This window comes from Dreissena polymorpha, chromosome 16 (genome assembly GCF_020536995.1).
Source record: "Dreissena polymorpha isolate Duluth1 chromosome 16, UMN_Dpol_1.0, whole genome shotgun sequence".
Classification (NCBI taxonomy): Eukaryota; Metazoa; Mollusca; class Bivalvia; order Myida; family Dreissenidae; genus Dreissena; species Dreissena polymorpha.
The window spans coordinates 50,570,212-50,595,952 of NC_068370.1; the positions used below are offsets into that span (position 1 = coordinate 50,570,212).

The 25,741-nt window shown below is 34.1% G+C and overlaps 1 protein-coding gene and 1 long non-coding RNA gene across 5 annotated transcripts in view; both read right to left on the bottom strand.

The window, feature by feature from the left end:
• LOC127861991 (probable N-acetylgalactosaminyltransferase 9) overlaps positions 1-25,741 on the bottom strand; it is a 47,498-nt gene that overhangs the window by 20,621 nt on the left and 1,136 nt on the right. For 2 of the 4 annotated variants that reach the window (XM_052400828.1, XM_052400830.1), the window contains exons 3-4: positions 22,017-22,194; positions 2,878-3,078 (exon numbers count right to left, since the gene is read on the bottom strand). In XM_052400828.1, coding sequence (XP_052256788.1) covers positions 2,878-3,078; positions 22,017-22,194 — 379 coding nt within the window. Of the gene's footprint in view, positions 1-2,877; positions 3,079-6,035; positions 6,240-22,016; positions 22,195-25,741 lie in introns of all 4 variants that reach the window. The other 2 variants (XM_052400829.1, XM_052400827.1) reach the window with 1 other exon arrangement.
• On the bottom strand, positions 7,836-9,136 carry LOC127861992 (uncharacterized). Its single transcript, XR_008040388.1, has 2 exons — positions 8,644-9,136; positions 7,836-8,307 (listed from the first exon to the last, which is right to left on the bottom strand). It is a non-coding gene; the product is annotated as an uncharacterized LOC127861992 (long non-coding RNA).

Sequence of the window (25,741 nt, forward strand, 5' to 3'; positions counted from 1 at the left end):
GACAGACAGACAGACAGACAGACAGACAGACAGACATGTGCAAAACAATATACCCCTTCTTCTTCGAAGGGGGGCATAAATATGAACGCAATATGTCAAGGGACATTGAAAATATTTGGGGTAGTACGCAAACTTTAACATTTGCTGCATATTCTAAGTGGAAAAGGGGCCATAATTATTACAAAATGCTTGATAGAGTTGTCTGCTCTTGTTTATAGGTTGGGGTCATGTTGGTTAAGAAGTATGCATAATATGAAAGCAATATGTCAAGGGACATTGAAAATATTTGGGGTAGTACGCAAACTTTAACATTTGCACGCTAACGCCAACGCTAACGCCAACGCTAACGCCAACGCTAACGCCGACGCTGGGGTGAGTAGGATAGCTCCACTATATATATTTCATATATAATAGTCGAGCTTAAAAAAAAAAATTTGGGGGGGGGTTGGGGGGGGTAGAGGGGGGGGTTAGTGGGGGGGGTAGAGGGGGGCATAATGTGGGGTGGGGTCATTTATTAGACGATCTTTCAAAAATAAAAAAAGGAAAAAAAAAATATTGGGGGGGGGGAGAGGTGGAGGGGGGGGCAGGGATTCTGGGTTGGGGCGTGGGGTATTGTTTGGGTGGGATCCATTGTGGAAATCAGGTAAGTGTTGTTTTGTCAAAGTATTAATAAAATATGATCATAAATAAAGAAGTTATGGTAATTTAAGCAAAATGTTCAATTATCTAAGTATAAAAGGGGCAATAATTCTGTCAAAATGCTTGATACAGTGGTCTGCTCTTGTTTATAGGGTGGGGTCATGTTGGTAAAAAAGTATGCAAAATATGAAAGCAATATGTCAAAGGACATAGGAATTATTTGGGGTAGTACGCAAACTTTAACATAGATTTATCAATAATATGCATATTGTAAGTATAAAAGGGGCAATAATTCTGTCAAAATGCTTGATACAGTGGTCTGCTCTTGTTTATAGGTTGGGGTCATGATGGTAAACATGTATGCAATATGTCGAGGGACATTGGAAATATTTAGGGTAGTACGCAAACTTTAACATTTGCACGCTAACACCAACGCTAACGCCAACGCCGGGGTGAGTAGGATAGCTCCACTATATATATTTCATATATAATAGTCGAGCTAATTAAACATTGAAGACGAATTTCATAAAATGCAGCAAAGACAAATAAGCGCCTTGAGCCGATTGCGACTAAGATATTTCCAACATAATTTCCTGCAATAACCGAAGCATTTGTCTTTTAATTATGATTAGAGTTAGTGGTGTAAGAATAGATATTGTTGAAGGAAATTAAAATGATCCGTAAAACTAAATTAAGATTCACATCGTACATGCATGATATACATGCTGGCTAATTCAACTGTACAGACATTTTCAATTTCAGAATTAAATATCTGGCTTATCTTGCAGTTTTCGACACATGTTCTTCTTAACTTTTATTTTAATTTATATTGAATTATATGTATAATAAGTTTCTTACACATTTTATATAAATTCATAAATATTTGACAAAATCGTATAATCTCCCTTTAATAATTATCAATTAAATTCTGGAAAATTATTAAGTGTTTGCATTGCTTTTTATCCATAATCAAGCAAAAACATGTATTACCTACATAAGGTTTTAACCACATCGCAGAGTTAAAAGCCAGCATGGTTTAATTGTAGCGAATTAGCTTTTGCTTCGTATGGTCCCAGGTTTTATCCCCAGGGCAGGCAATTTTGATTTATTTTATCTCTTTTCTTGTTATTGAATTATTTAAAACTATTCCAAATATTAAAGTTGTTTCAGTTCATTAAATTATATTTTTCAAAAATACAAAAACCTGTGAACAAGTCCATATAATGGCCAATTATGTGATCAAATAATGATTGGTGATAAGCCCTCAATCATATTATGAAGTATCATGCATTCCTTAAATACTTTTTAAGTTATGCTCCTCAAAGGAAAATTCTTTTTATAAGACAATCGCCAAAAATATTCAAACAATATTAAGAGATTTCTGGTAAATCTGTAAGACAACAGTTTTGTCTACTTGAAGATCACACATCCATCCTATATGAAATTCCCAGACATCCAAGAACATAGAATTCCCACAAAAAGAAGTTACAGAACATAATCCAACTCAAGTGAGACAGAAACATGCAAGGCATAGAAAGACCACAGGTATTTGCATCAAAAGCCCAGTATCCCAGCATCCATATAGAATTCTATAGAGGAATGTATGAAACAAAGCTTTGGAAGAAAAAGGCAGTAGATTTGTTTCAGTCAGTCAGTCATACAAAAAAGGTGTTAAGTATCTTCACCTACATGTATGTGATATTAAAGTGTTTGCCCTTGTGAGTGTATTACAACGTTATCAAACTATATTGAATGTGAAAAATAATTATATTTGAAATTCATAGGTTTGGATACTACACAAGTATCTTTGTGTGACATTGAAAGACAGAAATCCTGACCTACTGTCATTTTCTTCAGAAGTTTTGTTTCACACCTTTCACAATATATAGTATACATATGTGTGATTGGGCATGGGACTAAAGATGCAAGAAACTGTAAGAGATATGTGGAAATAGGGGAATTCATTCTCCTTTAGTTCTTCTGGCATTCACAAATTTAGAGTACCACTATACAGGGAAAGATCTAGGTCCAAGGACCAGAGATTCACACATATATGTTAACCAGTCTTAAAAAATTTAACTAACCAAATACCAGAGCTTTACCATGAAAAATTAAAATAATTAGAGAAATAGACCCTTCACATCGATCTTGAATTTAGTATACACAAAATACACGTGCATAAAACATTCCCCAAATGCCTATTAGATAATACAGACGCGTGAAACATTCCCCAAATACCTAAGGGGGTCCGTGTATTGCCTATCGCGAATATCTCGTTCTGGGATACTCTCCCATGTGAAATGAAGACTCCAAGTGAAACCGCCAGGCTGGTAACCACCATTTCCAGAAAACTCAAGGGTCTTGTCCGATATCGCATCCACTATCGGACACACAACGTTACGCCTGTCCTCGTGTATTCGCACTAATATCGGTTCTATCCTACAATTTTCAAGAGGATAGGTTGTAGTCAACTCATTTTATTGATAGGTTACTTTTCTCTTTTTTTCTATTTGGTTGTCATGGTCAAGAAGTTACGCCTGCTAAAAACTCGGAACAAACTAATTGCTAGCTATTGGTAGCTAGAATGTATAAAATATATGGTATCTTGCTGTGTAAGAGACATTCCATTGGATATTGTCAAAATATTTGTCCCTTAAAAACTTGCTTAAGTGTTCAGCCTTTTTCATCATAAATATATTTTTTCTAAACAATTATGTAATTGTTTGACTTAACACTTAATCGCGCGTCGTGGGAAAACCAATAATGGGATGGATCAACTCCTATTTAATAAATTTCTAAAGATATTGATTCTTGTGAGGCTGAACATTAAATTGTTCATAACAAAATTACTAAATCACTATGACCCAAAGCTCACATCATTACTATCTAACCATGGATTTAGACGCAATGTTTTTGTTTTCAAGTATTTTTTCAAGTAAAAAGGTGCATACAAATGCATACAAATTATTTTATCTTTCATTGCTGTGACTTTAACTTAAAGGTAATAACTACAACAGGATTTGTAAACTAGGCAAAGATCCAAGAAAATCAGACAAGATACAGGGTGTTGCATACAAGAAGAAAGAAACATTTTTATGCAGACATTATTTTATATTTTGTTTAATTAAATCCAGTATTTGTTTTTCATGGCCTTTTATAAGCATAAATGTCTATTTTATTCTTAAATATTTTCTCTTCACAAAAAATTACAAAATTTTAGTAGGTTAAGTATATAAATAGCAACACCCTGATATTTCACTCTGGATCTTTCCCAAGCTAAAAGATTGAAAACATCACAATGAGAAACTGTCACTGGTAAACTGTTATGTTTATAACAAAAGCACTATTGACCAAGGATTATATTACAATGCTTCGTGAGATTCAGATTGCCTTTCCATTGATTAAAACCCCAACATCGACCTGACATCTGCATACCAAAAGTCTGAAACTCAAAAGGACTAGTATAAGAAGATAAACAATCAGCAAAAACCATCACTTTTTTAACCTCATCAATTCTTTTAAATATAACAGTTTATAAATAAAATAATTGATTGCATTTTTTTCATTTGTTGTATATCACCTTGTTTTGTGACTCTAAATGTTCCTAATATCGGCTAGTAAACCAGTGATTCAGTCACTCAATATGATGAGGAAGAGTATATTTATAATAAAACATATGCACAATGACAGCTGGTCAAACTGTTGCCAGTATACTATGAAGTATACCATATGGTGAAGTGATGAATAGAGAATGGAAGGTGGAGACATCAATAACTTCTCAAAAGCGCTCACCCTGGCTTTACTTAACCAAATTGCTATTTTTATACCCCGCCAAATGCTTAGGGATATAGGATTGGCGTTATCCATCCGTCAGTGTGTCTGTCCTTTTGTCACAACATTTATTTTTGGCGGGCGATATTAATTTTTACAAATTTGCTTGTAAAAAGAATAAATTGGAAATGGAATCTCTCAGCAGAGTTTTAAACAATGTGAACAGGAGATCCACTGTGACCCTAGGCCCTCACCTTAGAAACAGTAAAAAAGAGATTGTGCTCAGGTGAGCTAACAAGAGCTGTCAGAGGACAGCGCGTTCGACTATTCCAGTGCTTGACAGTATAACGTAAGCCATCATGGGGAAATTGTTCATATTCAATAATTTATTAGACGATGTCTCAAAAATAAAAAAAATAAAAAATAATATATTTTGGGGGGGGGGGGGTAGGGGGGGGTAGGGGGGGTGAGAGGGGAGGTATAATGTGGGGTGTGATAATTTATTAGATGATGTTTAAAAATAAAATAAAAATGGGGGGGTGGGGGGTAGGGGGGGTTGGGGGGGGAGTGAGAGGGGGAGTATAATGTGGGGTGTGGTAGTTTATTAGATGATGTTTAAAAAAAAATTGGGGGGGGGTGGGGGGTAGGGGGGTGGGGGGGTAAGAGGGGGGTATAATGTGGGTGTGGTTATTTATTAGACGATGTTTAAAAAAAATAAAAAATTGGGGGGGGGTGAGGCTGGGGGGGGGGGGGGGAAGGGATTCTGGTAGGGGCGTGGGGTATTGTTTGGGTGGAGTGCATTGTGGTATGTCAGGTAAGTGTTGTTTTGTCATAGTATGAATCAAATGTGATAATAAATAAAGAAGTTATGGCAATTTAAGCAAAATGTTCAATTATCTAAGTGTAAAAGGGGACATAATTATGTCAAAATGCTTGATACAGTGGTCTGCTCTTGTTTATAGGTTGGGGTCATGTTGGTAAACAAGTATGCAACATATAAAAGCAATATGTCAAAGGATATAGGAAATATTTGGGGTAGTACGCAAACTTTAACATAGATTTATCAATAATATGCATATTCTAAGTATAAAAGGGGCAATAATTATGACAAAATGCTTGATAGAGTTGTCTGCTCTTGTTTATAGGTTGGGTTGATGTTGGTAAACAAGTATGCAAAATATAAAAGCAATATGTCAATGGACAATGAAAATAAATGGGGTAGTACGAAAACTTTAACATTTGCTGCATATTCTAAGTGGAAAAGGGGCCATAATTATGACAAAATGCTTGATAGAGTTGTCTGCTCTTGTTTATAGGTTGGGGTCATGTTGGTAAACAAGTATGCAAAATATGAAAGCAATATGTGAAGGGAGAAAGAAAATATTTGGGGTAGTACGAAAACTTTAACATTTGCACGCAGACGCTAACGCAGACGCCGACGTGGGGGTGAGTAGGATAGCTCCACTATATATATTTCATATATAATAGTCGAGCTAAAAATGGTAATCAAACATAGGCTAAAAAATTATTCAGCCAGAGTGCGCAAAGCAAACATATAAATGCTACATAATAATGTTAATGGGGTAATTTTCTTTTCCTCCCTTTTCCATGCCTGGTTCATCTACCTAATAGGATCAACCGATGACTTTCGTCGATCAGACTCGTGTTTTGGCATGGGCCGCCAAGCAAAGTGTAGACTCCACCAGAATCCTCCAACGGAGAAAGATCCGGTACCACCGTAATCAAGTGTGTTCTTATCAATGTTGTCAATCTCTGGACAGAGAATGGCTGTTCTGTCTTCCTTTATACGTGCTAAAAGCGGTTCTATCCTACATCCATGATACATTCTGTTAGTGCATGTATCATATTGTATTGTAGTCTAAATAAAATAATAATTATACACCTCAATGCTTTCTATTCAGCCAAAATATGATTATTTTTTAAGACCTGAAAACAAAAACATTTTCTACAAAATAAATAACCATGTTAATGTTTAACAAGAGCTTTTAAAGCAATACACAATAACAGGATTCTGCTATGGATCAACTCATTTGATATCATTCCCCAAAAATGTCCAACCAAATTTAATGAAGATTGGGCTATAAATGTGATGAACATAGTGTTCACAAGCTATTTTATATTACCTAATTACTGAGTGTTTAACCCCGCATGACACAAGTTCAACCTCTTGTGAGATATTATTGCAACACATGTTTGGGCGAAATTTTGGCCTTAAAGGGGCCTTTTCACGTTTGGGTAAATTGAAAAAATTGAAACAAGAGGGCCTGAAAGGCCCAAAGTCGCTCACCTGAGATAAAAAGAAATGACCTGTTCTTTGCATCCCAAGATATCAATGAAACACAATAATGTTCTAACCAAGTTTCATGAAGAATGAACAACAAATGGCCACCTGGCAGCCATGTTTTTTTTTAACAGACCTGAACCATTTTTTAACTCTTCCAAGATATGTCCAAATTTCATGAAGATAATGTGTCTTCTAGACTGTTCACATGTTTTCACTTTATATGTATAAAGAAAACTGCCCCACCACCTCCCTTGTCAAAAAAGTGAGCAAAATCCGGTTATAACCCAGTTTTAAACTGGGTTTAACCCTGCGGTATTGGCACCGAGCTAAAAGCGAGTCTTTTAAACACACTTTTTGCTTACCGACTTGGTTTTATCTGAGTTGAATCTTGGTTTAACTCGCTTAAAGCCAACATAGTGGTTTTTTAACCGTCTTAAGTGGGTTTAAAGTGAGTTTTTTTCAGGCATCTGTGTTTAACTCTGCGGTATTTGCACTGTGCTAAAAGCGGGTTTTTCAGACACGCTTTTAGCTTACCGACTGGGTTTTTTAGCTTACTGACTTGGTTTTTTCTGAGTTAAATCTTGGTTTAACTCGCTTTAAACCAACATAGTGGGTTTTTTAACCATCTTAAGTGGGTTTAAAGTGAGTATGATTTTCTACAAGTTGGTTTTTTGAGGTTTTTTAAACATGCTTAGACCAACTTCTGTCTGTGGAGTTGGTTTTAAGTGGGTAAAAAGTGTGTTTTTTATGTGAGCTATAAGCAGGCTAAACACGGTTTTTAAGTGAGCGAAAAGTGAGCTGAAAGCACGCCTTTGTTAGTTTTTTTCACAGTGAAAACATGCTTTTAACTCGCTTTAAACCTAGTTATTAACAGTATTTTATCTGTGAAAAAAAACAAAAGAAATTTGTGGGTTTGGGTAAGTTGATTTTTGTGGGTTTTAACAGTGTTTTAGTGAGTTTTTTTAAGAAAGTAGGTTTTTTGTGAGCCTTTTGTGGGATTTTGCAGTGTGAAAAAAAAAAATTTTGGACTGATATGTTCTAGAAAAAATGTTTTTTTTGAAGCAATTACAACAGTTCATTATAAGCCCCATGTGGTTAAAAGGGAAAAAAACACAATGTGTACGAAAATTATGTTTATATGACAAAAATAGTACACCGCAAATTTATACAAACAGATTATTTTTACAATACATTATAAAATAATAGACATTTATGGAAGATTTTAAAGCAAAAGGTTGACCGCAATGGACCACTGCGGGTGGAGTATTTAGACCGCAGCTGCTGCAGAGACCTGGATCTCAGCTGTTGGAGGTACCTGCACCGCAGTGGAATGAGGAACCTGGATTTCAGCTTATGGAGGGACCTTGACGGCATACGGTGTTGGGACCTGCACAGCAGCTACTGGAAAGACCTTGACTGCTAGGGGACCTGGAAAGCAGCCAGTGCAGAGAATTAGACCTGATCTTGGCGGGTGGAGGGACCTGGAAAGCAGCTGGTAGATACCTGGAAAGTGGGCGCTGGAGCGACACGTAGTTGTACCATTGATGCTGCTTGTGTCCTTCTCCTCTTGAGCATCTCTTATGCCAGTTGATCTGCAAAGGATTAATACCATATCACTTTCAAAAGGGCAAGGCATTCTTCAAACATGTTGATTGGTTATGTTTTCGTTCCACTTAACTATGAAATATTGCTGTTATGGTAATCTTGTTGCTTTAATAAAAATAAATTTAAGTTATTTGCTTGTTGTTTTTGTTTGTTTATTTTTGAAATTTTAATCCCGTGATCACATGTGACTTAGCACTTTTCATCATTTATTTAAAGAAATTGCGTTTGGTAGAAAATGCAGTTTGAAAATGTACCAAGATGCGTGGTCTCATTTGGCTGTGTGGTCTGGTGGCATTGTAAATGCAATAACCTGTATAGTTTACCTCTCAACAAATCGAGCTTTCTTGGTCAAGGACAGGGCGAGGTTTTCCCACTCTTGTTCCCCTCAAGTTTGCCAGCTTGTGCAGGGTAAAAACCAGGTTTAAAAGTCCATACATCAGGCAGGCGATGATGCACATTCTTTCCAAAGGATCTTCCCATCGATGTCAATTTTGCCTTGTGGCAAGAGTTTAACCTTCAAAATTAAAATATATAAGTTCTAATTAAGTATGAGGGAAAGAAATCCGTTCAGTAATAACCAGAAATAGATATAAATAAAATTTTAGATGACAATAACCATGAAACACAACCATAATTATTCACTGTACACAACATTTACACTTTTTCATGTGTAAGTTTATCTATTTTTGCTTCAAAATGTGTTGTTTATCCTTTAAATTGCAATACAATAACTTATCCATTTACATTTCCCAGTGACAATACATAAATATGATAATGATCATAATTAATTCAATAAACTAAATAAAAAAAGGGGTAAAGAAATGACAATACAAACCTGTTAAAACTGTTCTTCAGTATTCCAAAAAAAACAACAGGCAGTTCAACCTCCTTTCCAACCAACTTATTATTGATTTCCACATTGCAGTAAATAACACATTGTTTTCATCACACAATACTTCATGCTGACAGAATTTCAAGACATTTTACACTACCTTTATAAGTCTTTAACTTCTTTATATTAATGTTGCTGAATTAAATTTAGCTCAATATTCAATTGCTGACACCAGCTTATTTTTCAAAAGTTGTTGTTTTCAAAAAGATAACTTCCTCAGTGCAATAGCCAATCAAAAGCCTTATATCTTATTCCACACAGCCTTATCTCTAGGCAAACCCCATCAGTAGCCTTATCTACCCCTAGATAATCAGTACCCTGTTTAGCTCTGAATGCCTGACAGATTGTTATCTGTTTATTGTTAGTGGTGTGAAATAAGGGTGTTTTTAGGTATTGTCTTGTTATTTTGTTGACAGTTTATGTAACACAGGTCATGTTTGGCATTTTATTATTTTAATGCAAATTAAGAAAATGGATATGATGGTATCATATGCAAATATCAAAATCTTGCATAACTTATGTACAAAAATAAATAGATTATTTCCAAAATAATGTTTCCAATACCATAATTATTTAAATATGCAGATTTAACAAGTAAATACTGTTTTAAACAAATATAAACAATCATATGAGATTGTTTAAAAAAAAATAAAAAATTAAGACATAAAACAATCATAAGATATTGTTTATAATAAAAACAAACATAAAGAAAAAAATCAAAGTGAAACACAAACTCTTTCATTTTCATGTATAAAACTAAGCTTGACCATTGTTATAGTTTTTGTCAGTGATACTTGTTGTCCATCTGTGAACCTGTGATGTTCTGAAAGAGCCATTTTCATCCAATATTCCCTAAAAATTATGGGGAGCACACAAATGTACAATAGGGACAATGGCAAACAAGCTGTAAAAAAAGCCCCTTTACAATTGACTTGTTTTATTTATGGCTATAAACATTAAACAAAGACCCAGTTGAAGAATTATTGTTTCATTGATGAGTTATATTAATAAACAAAAGACCAACTTGTTGAAAAGTGTGTTAAAGTGAGTCTTTAAGCCTTGTTGCATCTCTCAACTTATTTACAAAAAGACCAAGTTAAACTCGCTTAAACCCACTTCTGTTTAAAAAAAGACCAACTTCTGTTGTAAAAGACTCGCTTATAAAACAAAAAGACACACTTAAACACACATAAACCAACTCATAAATAAAAAGGCTCACTTTTGACACACAAAAAACCGACTTCTTACAGAAAAAAACTCGCTTAAACACACATCTTCTTAAAATAACCAACTTTAAACTCAGTTAAGCACAGTTTAGCGCACATAAAACTCACTTTTATTAGCAAAAACCAACTTCCGCTAAGAAAAACTCAGAAAAAACACAGTTTTATGTTGGTTTAAGTGTGTTTTGGTATGAAAGTGGGTTATTTTTTGACAAGGGCTGGTGCCCATGTTTTTCCACTTATCACGACCAACTCGTCCGAGACATCCACATAGCTAATGTTTTGACAAAATTTCATGATGATTAGGCAAAAAATGTGACTTCTAGAGTGTTCACAAGCTTTTTTACTATATAAAAAGACCCCCCCCCTGGCGGCCATGTTTTTTTTACCGATCCAAACCATTTTCAAACTCAACTGTCGTATCCAGGTGTGGTATTGCGGTCTTGTTTGCTTACGCAAGTGAACCGGTCACGGGATGGTTACAGGTTATGTTACTTTGTGAGCACTAATGTAATGCGAAAAATATTTATTCGACAAACGCTTATTTCCGGTCAGGATGACACCGCTTATTGGTTGTAATTCAATTAACTAAAGGTATTGCCGTTTACTTAAATATAATTTTATAAACATATTATTCAACAGTAGGCTGTTTTACACTAAACAATTTAGAAATATGAAAATGTATCGATTTTATATTTCATTTCATTAATATTGTGTATCATTCATTACCTTTTTTTTTCAATTTTCTGACATCATTTTAACACATAAAGCCTGAAAATGATTAAATCTTGATAAATGAATTCTGCACTTAAGAAAGGTAAATCTTGACTTTGAAGGTTATTCTGATTCTGATTTCTATCTCCAGAAACTTATAATTGAAATTATTTCTTTATTGTTTTCATAGAATATCCATTTGATATGTGTTAACATATCTTAAATATGATTATATAGAGTGAATTATTATGGAACCTTGTTTTGATATGAAGTTCCCATTTAAATTACATATTTTTTGTTAATTGTTAAAAACACGCATTTAATACTCCTTCTGTGAAATAAAATATATCCAACACTTCAACTAGCTTGTATTACTGACCACTGATATTAACATCTGGCATAGAGCACAGTGAGAGGGTAATTAAGTACCTAGGAATCATGATTCTGTTAGTCTGTGGTCATTATCAATTTGTTCAGGGCAACTCATGCTGGTTTTCTAACTGTATCAGACACTACCTGGCTAAGAAAGCTGAGTGGTAAAATGTTACACACTGCAATGATCAATATCTGCAGGGAATTTCTCAAAGACGGCTTATCAGTAATAGTTCCCATTATAGATTAATTTTCTACAAACTGATAACAAATGTGACAAAACAATAAGTACAGATTTACACAAGAAATTACAACTTAGCCAAAAATGTCATTATACTAGAAAAATATGCATTTTGAAGTATTTACCATTTAAGTGTTTTGAAACCAAGGGGTCTAACAAATTCTAGAGCAGATGTAACAAGAAATATCTTTAAAAAAGATATACGGCGTTGATTGTGGTCGATGTTTATGAACGATCAAAAGTTATCTCTATGAGATAAAAAGTAGCGGATGCCTTTTTTCTGCGCAGTTGTTAGCTACATCATAAGCAAATCAATTACGGGGTGTTGCGCCAGATTTCGTGGCTTATTTTGCTTTATGTGATATTATTACTCAGATATCTATATTTACAGACTAGAAAAACACAAGAAACATGAAAATAAACGAGTGCATATAGGTCAGCCGGCAATACTCGAATCTTATTTAATTGCATAATTATAGTATAGCGAATTATTGTGGTCATGCTTAATAAACTGGTCTAAATGGATAAATATTTCTAATTAATTTTATCAAAATTGGTCCTCATCATGCAAATTTTGAAACCATATTAAAAATCGATGATTGACATACCACAATAATATCGCCGAATATCTTTATTTAGTATCTTTCTGATCAAAACAGACTTCAAGTGCACAAAGTTTACGAGACAGCGTTTATATAAAGATTTCTGCTACTGACCGCAAACTGACCTTGATACCTTGCGGATTGGAATGCAATGCATTACAGTCACTACGTTATTGTCAGTAAGACACAATGATCGCAACCCCTTTTGCGAACTCCGGTGATGAACTGTATATAAACTCTGACTTTCACAAAATGACCGCGTATTGACCCGAAACCTCGCGGGTTGAAATGCAATGCAAGTAAGTACTAAATATGACAACATAGCCTTTAGTTAAACGCTTTTGCGCTGGTAATTCTCTGAAAATAAAAGGTGAACGCACAAACTGTATTTATGTCGAAAATTGATTGTAAAACTGTTCTATCTATTGGGCCTTTTCATTAGAGATAAAATTGTTTCATGCAGTAAAACAGTGTTACAAAGACGCGGATATGTTTCCAATGTTCTGGTGTTATACTCAAATCAGCCAATGGAATAAATGAAGTGTATTCATTCGTACCTAGCCGCGGGAAATTTTATTTGAGTATTATTGGACACTTACAAAGGTCAAGTCAGGGTGAAAAGCTGGCTTATTCAGCTTACGCCGAAAAATAGATTGGGAAACATGACTCAGCAGGTTAAACAAGGGAGATAGATACTGCAAAATTGTGTACATGTTGTCTTTCTATCTCTTAGCTATCTCTTAGTTGATAGGCTTACCATAAGTAATAATGACTAAAACAGTTATGTTAATTATGAAAATTCTGTGTTATGAAAAATTAAATAATACAGTTAATGCAGGGACCTATACAAACAAAGGAACTTGCGACCCAAAGAGACTTCGCGCGACAAGGCAAATTTTCACAGCCGCCATTTTGACAAAGCGAGACCGTGACAAAGCAATCGAGACAGAATAAGATAACAAATTAACCAAGTATTGCCAACACAGAAGTATTCATTGCAAAGGTTTGTTGAGTTTGATACATCTTATTATTTCATTTGTTTTCGACTATGCTTTGTTTTTACTTATAAAACAACGGTGGGTATTTTCACCAAATCATGCGTATCATTGTTTACACTTCCATAATCCGAGAAACGTGTGTCGTGGCTTTTTTCAAAAGGCTTGGTCAAATAAAGCTCTATACTATTCATGTTGGTATTCGTACAAACGTTACATTTCAACGCATTGTGTTATACTAATTTTATTTGTATTATTAGCAAATTCATGATTTTGAATGAGCACATAGGCAATACAATTTTAGTCATTTTTTTATATTTTACCACTTTCAGTTTCATCAACATATGCCGTGGCTCTTTTTGAAAGGCTCAGTCAATACTAGCCCTATATATATCATGTTGGTATCTTTACAAACGTTACATTTCAATGCATTGTGTGATGCAAATTTAATTTGCATTATTTGCAAAGATATAATTTTGTATTAGTTCAAAGATTATACAATTTTAGTCATTTTTTTATTTTGTAATCACTATCAGTTTGATCAACATATGTCGTGGCTCTTTTCGATAGGCTCAGTCAATACTAGCCCTATATTAATCTTATGGGTATCTTTACAAACATTACATTTCAACGCATTGTGTGATGCTAATTTTATTTGTATTATTTGCAAATTCATGATTTTGAATGAGCACAAAAGCAATACAATTTTAGTCATTTTTTTATTTTTTTACCACTATCAGTTTCATCAACATATGTCGTGGCTCTTTTTGAAAGGCTCAGTCAATACTAGCCCTATATATATCATGTTGGTATCTTTACAAATGTTGCATTTGAATGCATTGTGTGGTGCAAATTAAATTTGCATTATTTGCAAAGGCAAAATTTTGTATTAGCTCAAAGATTATACAATTTTAGTCATTTTTTTATTTTGTATTCACTATCAGCTTGATCAACATATGTCGTGGCTCTTTTCGAAAGGCTCAGTCAATACTAGCCCTATATTAATCTTATGGGTATCTTTACAAACATGACATTTTAACACATTGTGTGATGCTAATTTTATTTGTATTTTTTGCAAATTCATGATTTTGAATGAGCACAAAAGCAATACAATATTAGTCATTTTTTATTTTTTTTACAATTTCAGTTTGATCAACATATGTCGTGGCTCTTTTTTAAAGGCTCAGTCAATACTAGCCCTATAGTTATCATGTTTGTATCTTTACAAACGTTACATTTCAATGCATTGTGTGGTGCAAATTTAATTTGCATTATTTGCAAAATCATAATTTGTATTAGCTCAAAGATTATACAAATTTAGTCATTTTTTTATTTTGTAATCACTATCAATTTAATCAAATATGTCGCAGCATTTTAAGAAAGGCTCAGTCAATACTAGCCCTATAATAATCATGATGGTATCTTTACAAACGTTGCATTTCAATCTATTGTGTGGTGCACATTTCATTTGCATTATTTGAAAAATCTTAATTTTGTATTAGCTCAAAAACAATACAATTTTAGTCATTTTTTTTATTTTATAACCACTATTAATTTGATCAACATATGTCGCAGCATTTTTGGAAAGGCTCAGTCAATACTAGCCCTTTATTAATCTTGTTGGTTTAAATTCATATTGTTTTATATTTTCAGTGTGCTGAAAAGAAGCAAAAGAGGGTCTCTTGCTCTTTAGACGGAAAGTTTGACCCCGCAAAGGAAAATGTCATGACGCCAGCGAAACTTGGGCGTACAAACCCAGGTCATTTCCACATTAAGAACTTTTAATGGTTGAAAAACATTGTGGACTTTAAATAGTGCTGACATACATGTGTGTTCACAGCTATGCCAAGGATACTGATACTGTGAGAGTGTCTGATTCAACTGGGAAATTGGATTCCTTTCTTTTCCTGAGACTTACCTTGACCATCCCAGCACTAAGATGATGTTACTAATATTCATGTCTACTATATAAAGCAGTGGCGACAACAAACTTCACAAACCTTCAGACTTGCCGAAGACAAAAGAAAATTCAGTATGAATTAGTTTTAAATATTCAATTGATTAAATTAAAATGTTGCATTTTTTCATAAATGAACACATTCCTGCAGTGAATATCTCTGCTTAACTCAAAAGTGAATGTTAGATCTTTGATCATGTTAATCAAAAATGTGTTCCCAAAACTCAGTATAAATATAAAATTTTGAAACTTGTTTAAACAAGATAATTTGGTATTTAATTTAAGTAAGCTTTTTGTATTGCTGTAGGCTTCGAATAAATCTTCTGCATTACCATGTCAGGAGGAATCTCAATCTTTTGTTGTTGAAATAATAAATAGAAAATTGTTAGTATTATTATCAAATTTTTGTTGTTCTATTTCACATTGCAAATGGTTACTTGTGCAAAATCTTTTACAAACATGTGATTTTTTTTTGAGTTTTTAAAATATTTTCTTTAACTGAATGCTCATTACACTTAGTAACATGAATGTATTGTTACACATACTCTTTAACTTAAATAATACCAAGATTACCTATCATGCATGAACTAATGTGTATGTTTCAGGGATTAACTGATTTATACTGAGAAAAAAAACATAAACGACTTTTATAAATTGCCTTGCCTTCAAATTCTGTTGATTTTTGTTCAATACTTGAACACGAAATCACGAAAAGACTTTCAGTACTACTATGGATATCATGTTCAAAAGGAGTCTAACAGAATAATATAATGGCATGCGAACCTTCATTGTCTTGGATGATAAAGAACAATTATACATTTTAAATTGTAAGCAATTGGCAGGCGTTAATAATGTTGATATTTTTCACACAGCAGAGTAACATTTTTAATTAATTAAAAGACCGGTCTTTGCTACATGCACATATGTGCGATATACAATGGCAATTGAAACCCTGTGAAACAAATGGTATTGTTACTCGTCAACGCATCCGGTAATTGGGTTCCGTGTAGCATACTGCGTGTTAATATTACTCATTATTTATTTACAAGACAAACAAGGCAAAATTGAACAAATATATATTTGTTTATTAAACAACGAAAGTCGAATATTGCGAAACAACTATCACCATCAATGAGCGAAATCGCTCGCAATCGAATGAATCTGCTTTCCTTCAGCTACATGAAGGTCAGTCTGGCTGCACAGGTTCTGAGCGACTCTGTTGATGAATATTAAAATGGCATGCGAAACTTTGCTGCGTCGGAGGTTAAAAGAACAGTTATACATTTTGAGTTGTTTGCACTTAACATGTCTTGATTATGTTGCTATTTAAAACAAAACATGGTAACATTTTAATTCTATTAAAAGACCGGTCTTTTGTACATGCACATACGTGCGATAAACAACAGCAATTTAACCCTGGCGAAACAACCGGCAATTAATATTTATCAAAGGGTCCGATAATTGGTTCCCCGTTCGACATACTGCGTAATAATTAGACTAAATAATGATTGATTTTGAGATCAACAACGCAACAATTGAACGAATAGGTACTTGTTTATTTAACATAATATAATTTGAATACGTAAAAACGTAACCCGCTCAATAAGCGAAATCCCTCGCAATCTATATCGTGTAGCCGCATTATCGCTACACAGGGACCAATCAATTGAGATTATCAAATCTTGCGCACTGGTTTATTATCGCTACACAGGGACCAATCGATCGAGATTATCAAATCTCAGTTTATTTTGCGTGCTGTAACGGGATATCGCGAGGTTGCTAATCCCTTTGTTTGTATAGGTCCCTGGTTAATGGTACATAATAATGACATAATAAAACCAAACTTTACTACACAGGAAACAAATGTTCTGACCAAAGTTCATGAAGATTGGGCAACTGAATTAAACAAATAATTTTATAGAGGTTATGAATTAATGGTGTTTTTTAATTTTAAGAATCTATAGATAATTGCAAGTTTAATATGCAAAATAGGAAGGATATTAACTTAACATTGTCTTTATTGTAAGAATACATTTAAGCAGCACTTAATAACATAACTAGAGTGTTAACAAGGTTTTACTATAGTCATCTATGAAAAAATGCCCCGCCCCCTAGCGGCCATGTTTTTCAACCAACCGGCATCATTTTCAAACTCGTCCAAGATATCATTGGGATGAATGTTCTGACCAAGTTTCATGAAGATCGGACTATAAATGTGGCCTCTAGAGTGTTAACAAGATTTTAATATAGCCATATACAGCCATATAAGGAAAAAAGCCCCGCCCCTTGGCAGCCATGTTTTTCAAGCAAAGGCTACCATTTTTGAACTCATCCAAGATATCATTGGGACAAATCATCTGAGCAAGTTTCATGAAGATTGGACAATAAATGTGGCCTCTAGAGTGTTAACAAGGTTTTACTATAGCCATATAAGGAAAAATGCCCCGCCCCCTGACGGCCATGTTTTTCAACCCACCGGCATCATTTTTGAACTCGTCCAAGATATTATTGGGATTAATCTTCTGACCAAATTTCATGAAGATTGGACAATAAATGTGGTCTCTAGAGTGTTTACCAGATTTTACTATAGCCATATAAGGAAAAATGCCCCGCCCCTTTGCAGCCATGTTTTTCAAGCAAACGTAACCATTTTCGAACTCATCCAAGATATCATTAAGACCAATCTTCTGACCAAATTTCATAAAGATTGGACAATAAATGTGGCCTCTAGAGAGTGAACAAGGCAAATGTTGACGTCGAACAATGGACGACGGACAAAAGGCGATCACAAAAGCTCACCATGAGCACGTTGTGCTCAGGTGAGCTAAAAAGTTGTTTCAGATTCGCAAATTTTCGTTTCAGTTATGATATTTGTGAGGAAACAGTAATACTGAACATTTACCATGCTCTAAAATAGCAATTATATGCACCTTTTGACTATTTAAAAACTGTAAATTATAAAGCGTTGCAACGCGAAACAAATTAATAATTTGGAGAGTTCTGTTGTTGTTATATTTTGTGAAACTACAAGGGTTGCTTATATAAAGTATAAAATACATCAGGCATTGTATTCGGAAGGATGGTCGAGTTGTCTAAGTTGCAGATTTTTTACTCCAGGAGTCCAGGGGTCAGTGGTTCGAGCTCTGCTGACGGTTAACCTTTTTTTCTTTTTTAAATTTTATTCTTGATTTTTTACTGGAGCGTTTGATATCCAATGTTAACATTTATCAATATAAAGCATTTAATGACAAACTTCAAAAAATGCCAAAATCTGTGAAAAGTCCCCTTTAAATGTTGCCTCTAGCGGGTTCACAAGCTGGTTCTTAAATTGGATCTAGTGACCCATTTTTGGACTCCAGATGACCAAGTTAACAACTCTGCTGAGATATTAAGTTTCACAAAGATTGGGCAATAAATGTGGCATAGAATGTTCACAAGCATTTTCTTTAATTTCTTCTAGTGACCTAATTTTTGACCCCACAGGACCCAGTTTTGAACTCGGCCAGTATATCATTTGGACAAATGTTTTGATGAAGTTTCATGAAGATTGAGCAATTAATATGGCCTCTTTTCACAATCTCTTTTCTTTGATATACTGTTGTGACCATTTTGTAATGCCTGTTTCAAACTCTGTTGAGATATTATTAGCACAAATATTCTGAACAAGTTTAATTCAGATTGGGCAACAAAAATTCACAAGCCCTTTTTCTTTAATTTGACTTGATGACCTTGCAAGGAGAAAATGTTTCGAACTCCGCCAACAAATCTACAGACAACTGTTCTAACCAAGTTTCATGAAGATGGGGCAATAAGTTTGGCATCTAGAAGCTTTTTCTTCAATTAGACCTAATGACAGAGGTTTTTTACCCCTGCTTCATTTGGTTTTCTGGTTGAGTTAAAGTTATTGGCAGAGCTTTTCCACAGCATTCTATATAGAGATTTTCTGAAATAAGGCATTGTTTGTCTATTCCGCTTGATACTTGAAAGAAATTAAAGAAAACAAACGCATATGCCGATGATTCTTTACTATATCGTTCAATTTACAAGCTATGCTATTCAACTTTTTTTTCCTTCTAAGATTTGACCTCCTGTTCTTGATTTTGCTTGCACGACCCAGATTCAAACTCCACCTAGATATATTGCAAACATAAGCAATCTGACCAAGTTCCTTAAAGATTGAGCAAAAATGTGGTGGTAACAAACCAAAAGTTGACCACGCACAACCCAGAAAAACATACATACGCTGGACATAAGTTATAGTGATCACAAATGCTAACATTTGAGTTCTTTGTGCTTAGGTGAGCTAAAAATGGCGACACCTTAATTTTGTTTATAGCTATTAATGAGGACAACTTAATTTTGTTAAGAGCTATAAATGAGAACACCTTAATTTTGTAAATAGCTAAAAATGGCAACACCTTAATTTTGTTTATTGTTTTCAAAACATACTTAATAAACTGTTAAAACAAGTAGAAAACAGCATGATCATAAGCATTGTTAATTTATGCTTTGTAAATTATAAAGAATTTAAAACACTGCACTTTGCATTTTAAGCATTGATTAAATCCTGTATTTTCACTATTTAAACAGCAAAACGTTATGTGACACCAAAGGTATTACCATTTTTAATTGTATTTAATATCTGGATAAAATTAAACTAAAACATCACAATAATGTATATAACTCTAGTTTTTCCTACTCTTCCACATGTTAAATATACCTACAAACATAATTTAACAAAAGTTCCTTAAATAAAGTTTATGCCCTTTTTTAGTAAACCTCTAGGATAATTATACTAACCATCACATATATAATTTATAATAAAGCATTTTTAGGTTGTGTTTGAATTTTGAGTCAACCTCTAAATCAACTTAAGTTCAAATACGCAATTCTTATTGAATTATTGTGAGGGATTTAGCAAAGCAAAATTTAATTATTACATTTTGTGTATCTGGCACTTCATAGGATCTGTGACCTAGTCAGCAAAGTTAGTTAATTTATGAAACCATTAAACAGTTACATATGGGTAGTATTTACCATTGTCATAGTTTTCTATGTTTAATGTAAATGTACTAGGTGGCTCATACATTCAGAAAAACTAAATTCGTAAAGCCAATTCCTCCATGGTATGTAATCTAGTCATAATGAAATATACATAGTGGGTTCTGACAAGAATTATCTTATGTGTACCAAAAGTCTCAACACCTCACAACATGCATTGTCTCATTTTAACTCTGCATGAGAGAAGCAAGTTTCCCCTTAAGTAAACCCCAGATTTAGACTCTCCCATTATCCATATTAGTAAAACATGATCACAAATCATTTAATTTGGCTAAACATTATTTATTTGGCAACATTTTTTCAAACATTAACCCTAACAGAATAGTCCAAACCAGATGCAGGTCTATGTTTTAGGCTAAAGAAAATTTGAAATGGGGGCTAGCTTTGAAAATCAATTATAAACAAGGGCTGTTTGTAAAACATGCATGCCCCCCATATGGGCTGTCCATTGTAGTGGCAGCCATTGTGTGAGCACGATTTTTGTCACTGTGACCTTGACCTTTGACCTAGTGACCTCAAAAACAATAGGGGTCATCTGCGAGTCATGATCAATCTACCCATGAAGTTTCATGATCCTAGGCGTATGCGTTCTTGAGTTATCATCCGGAAACCATTTTACTATTTCGGGTCACCGTGACCTTGACCTTTGACCTAGTGACCTCAAAATTGATAGGGGTCATCTGCGAGTCATGATCAATCTACCCATGAAGTTTCATGATCCTAGGCGTATGCGTTCTTGAGTTATCATCCGGAAACCATTTTACTATTTCGGGTCACCGTGACCTTGACCTTTGACCTAGTGACCTCAAAATCAATAGTGGTCATCTGCGAGTCATGATCAATCTACCCATGAAGTTTCATGATCCTAAGCGTATGCGTTCTTGAGTTATCATCCGAAAACCATTTTACTATTTCGGGTCACCGTGACCTTGACCTTTGACCTAGTGACCTCAAAATCAATATGGGTCATATGCGAGTCATGATCAATCTACCTATGAAGTTTCATGATCCTAGGCGTATGCGTTCTCGAGTTATCATACGACAACCACCTGGTGGACAGACCCACCGACCGACCGACAGACCGACATGAGCAAAGCAATATACCCCCTCTTCTTCGAAGGGGGGCATAAATATCATTTTTGTAAATAAATAAAACGCATGTCAAAGGTTGTGTGTGAATCTATTGGATGTGCTTGACATTTTAGCTGTGCTCTGGAAATATGGGGATTAATGCATGTGCACAAAGTGTCATCCAATATTAGCTTGGGCAATCTGCACAGGATAATCAGGTACAACACATGCAGCTTTTTTTAGTCTGTTTAAATGAAGTCTCTTCTTAGAAAAAATCCAGTTTAGGCAGAAAATGTTGTCCATTATGTGGATTGCACAGGCTGAACTGATATGACAATTTAAGTGCATGAATTGAACACATTCTCACAAAGCCAGACTCATGAAACTTTAGGCACATGCATTTAAGCCCCGTTTCAAGAGCACATTACATTTCCATATCATCCAATAGGTGCAAAAAGGTACTATGTGGCATTTAATGTCAATGTCACAAGGTTCCTTTTTGCAGCAAGGGTGAGAATGATCAGATAAAACTGTTTCATGTTCAAGACAGTTCAAGCCTACAACTTACCAGCCAGGTGCAGCCTCACAGTGCGAGTCAAGGAATATAAGCACATCACCGGTCGCAGCGCGGGCACCCGCGAGTCTAGCCCGGATGAGACCACTGCGCTCCTTCGTGCGGACTACGCGTACAACGCCGTCTGGCCACGTCTTTGCGACATAGTCTGAGAGCTCTTGGCCAAGTCCAGCTGTAAACGGACATTTGATATTGGTACATCGTACCATTTCCATTCATATTTTCATAACAATTTTCTAAGTCAGGTTGAGACAATCTGTAAGCAGACAAGAAAACTTCAGCAGTTTTTATCTCTGTAAATTAGGTATTTGAAAATGGTACTACTCTGGTAGTAGATGAAGTTAAAAAAGGGCATTTTTTAAAAAGCGTAAAAACAATGTGTATGTGAAATTAGAATAGTATATAAAAAAAATTCACATAAAACTGTTGAGTTCATATTGTTTATCTATGTTTAGTTTAATCTGTTAATACAATAGACATATTGTTTGCTAAGTTCAGAAGAATGGTAAACCATACAAATATAAATGTTTGTGGTAAAATCCATTCATTTAAAGATGGACTTATATATACACTATATATACATATTAATCTAACACTTCGAAATCTATAACTGCAAATTTGAATAACACATGTAAAATGTCCATGTATACAGACATTATGACTAGTAAAAATCCTAGCCCTCTTTCTGTTTTGGCCAACTGATGCCGTCAGGTCAGGGACTTTTTTGACAGTTCTTAAAACGGAAAAATCTAGAAAATATAATACTGAATGTACCAGTCTGTGCCCATATGTCAGAATAAAAACTAACCATAAAACCATTATAAAACTACATTTATTCATCCTGAAACAAATACTTGAGAAAATTGTGTCTTGTCTTTTAATATAAACTTCTTAGGAAAAACCAGAAGTTCTTGGTGGAAACAGCAACTAAAATATTCAATATTAAACCTTACTACCAGTCACAATTACTAAAACTTGCATACATTTTGACCACATTTACAATATACATGTTTTAAGCATCCTTTCATCTATCCAAATGATTGCCTAAGGGTTTTGGATAGTTATTGAACTTCAACTTATGCCTTAATAACTACAAAGAACTTTTCAAAAAAAAATTTTTTAAACAAACCACATTGAAAATGCATATCATATCCAGCTTTTCGGTACAAAATCAAACATCACAGAACATGTTGGTTTTTTGCTTATTTCTTATATTTATTTTATTGTTAAAAGTATTAGGGCTGAATTTGTTTGGTACACAATTTAAATTGTGTACGATACAAACTAAATATCAGATTTAAAAGACACATGTAAATTCAATTATTTTGAATATGAATCAATAGGGCCATATTTTCAAATATACAAAAAACACATTAATTATTGTAAAACTACCTAACAAAATATAATTTTGATTCTGAGCTGAACATTGCAACATGTAACTCAGTTTAACTTATGTATTATTTTAATGCATTTTCGAGATTTTCATACTTATCACATTGGGATTTTTGGACAATAAATATATCAAAATAAACTTAATTCATCTAATAAATGGGATCAACTTAAGAAATAAATACAAAAAAAAAGAAAAACATATAACTAAAATATAAATAGTTGTCCGAAGGGTTGGAATAATCTAATTTGATAAAAAATAATCTTAATCTATTATAAAAAAGCATTTAGATGTCAGTTATTAATGATTTAGTGCTTATATTAATTGTTATATATGCATAAAAGATGTTTTCAACAATTATTTAGAAAATTTAATGCAAATTGGGAAGCCATTATTAACAGAAATTAGCACAGTAATCAGTCCTTTCAATTGACATAATTTGCATAATGTTTTAACCACTGATTCTTAGAAAGAGCAACCATTACTCCCAAATAATGTTTATGCAATTCTTTTTTTTCACATCCAAATTTTTACCGAAAATAGTTTTCAACTTCCAAAATTTCTCTACAATTGGGTTTTGTACATTTATTTACAAAAAAATATAACAATTTAAATAATGTTCATATCTCGAAAATGCTTTTATTTACATGATTATTAAAAAAAAGAGTTTGAAAATTATCTTTTCCCTTTTATCTTTCCTGCTAGATATCTCTTTTCAGGTCACAAACATTAGAATAGACTTAAAATATCCTTCATCTTAATGTGGCCTACTTTTTTCTTTTAAGCAGAAGCCATTTTACCACATAAATAAATTATGACATTTAACACTTCCGATCCTTAAAACACTATACAAGAATGTATTTAAAGAATGTAATACTATCATAATCACAGACAATTAAAACATTTAAAGAAGCCATTTGGAATTTGGATTTTATCATTAATAATTTGAACACGTAAGTACTGCTTAAATAAGTTTGGCCACATGATAATTACTCACCTAAAACAAGAGATGCGATTGTCAGAAACACAATGCCCCCTACTGCGTCCCTTTGATACATGTTTTTTTACCTTTGACCTTGAAGGATGACCTTGACCTTTCACCACTCAAATGTGCAGCTCCATGAGATACACATGCATGCCAAATATCAAGTTGCTATGTGAAGGGACATAGAAGTTATGAGCATTTTTCGAAACCTAAATGCGAAACCTAAACACAAAGTGTGACGGAAGGACAGACGGACAGACAGACGGACGAACGGTCCGATCACTATATGCCCTCCTTCGGGGGCATAAAAATATGAAAGCAGACGTGCTTGCAAATAGTTTTCTTAGAACTCAACTTCTTGTAACAACACTATTTTGAACATCAAATTGTTTTTCATGAATTTTAAATCGTTATCTGGAGCACTGGCAGACTAAAAAAAACATCAAGACAAATCTGCCGAATTTGAACTGCCTCACAATTATTTGTAATGTCTCTCAAACACAAGTGTTTGACACTAGATTTGAAACCAATAAAATACATTGAACTAACATGACTGTGTATCAATCAATATGACCAGTGAAATGTCTGAGAATTATTACTTGATTACAAAACAATTCATCAGACGTTTGAAAGCCTCCCATAAGGGATCAAACAGATGACTGCCAGAGGATATGTACCTCTGTCATTGGGAAAGCTGGGCTTAATGCATGTGTGTAAAGTGGTGTCCCAGTCTCCCAGATTAGCCTGTGCAGAAATCACAGGCTAATCAGGGACAACACATTCTGCCTTTATGGAATTTTTTGTTTACAGAAAAGCTCTCTTGAGCGAACAAGATGTGTTTCTGAAACACAATGTCCCCCTATATGATATTTGACCTTATAGGATGACCTTGACCTTGTGAAGGATGACCTTGACCTTTCACCACTCAAAATGTGCAGCTCCATGAGATACACATGCATGCCAAATATCAAGTTGCTATCTTCAATATTGCCAAAGTATTTATAAAATAAGCGATTTGGGCCACATATATTTGACCTCTGACCTTGAAGGATGACCTTGACCTTTCACCACTCAAAATGTGCAGCTCCATGAGATGCACATGCATGCCAAATATCAAGTTGCTATCTTCAATATTGCAAAAGTATTTATAAAATAAGCGATTTGGGCCACATATATTTGACCTCTGACCTTGAAGGATGACCTTGACCTTTCACCACTCAAAATGTGCAGCTCCATGAGATATACATGCATGCCAAATATCAAGTTGCTATCTTCAATATTGCAAAAGTCTTCATAAAATGAGCGATTTTGGCCACATATATTTGACCTCTGACCTTGAAGAAT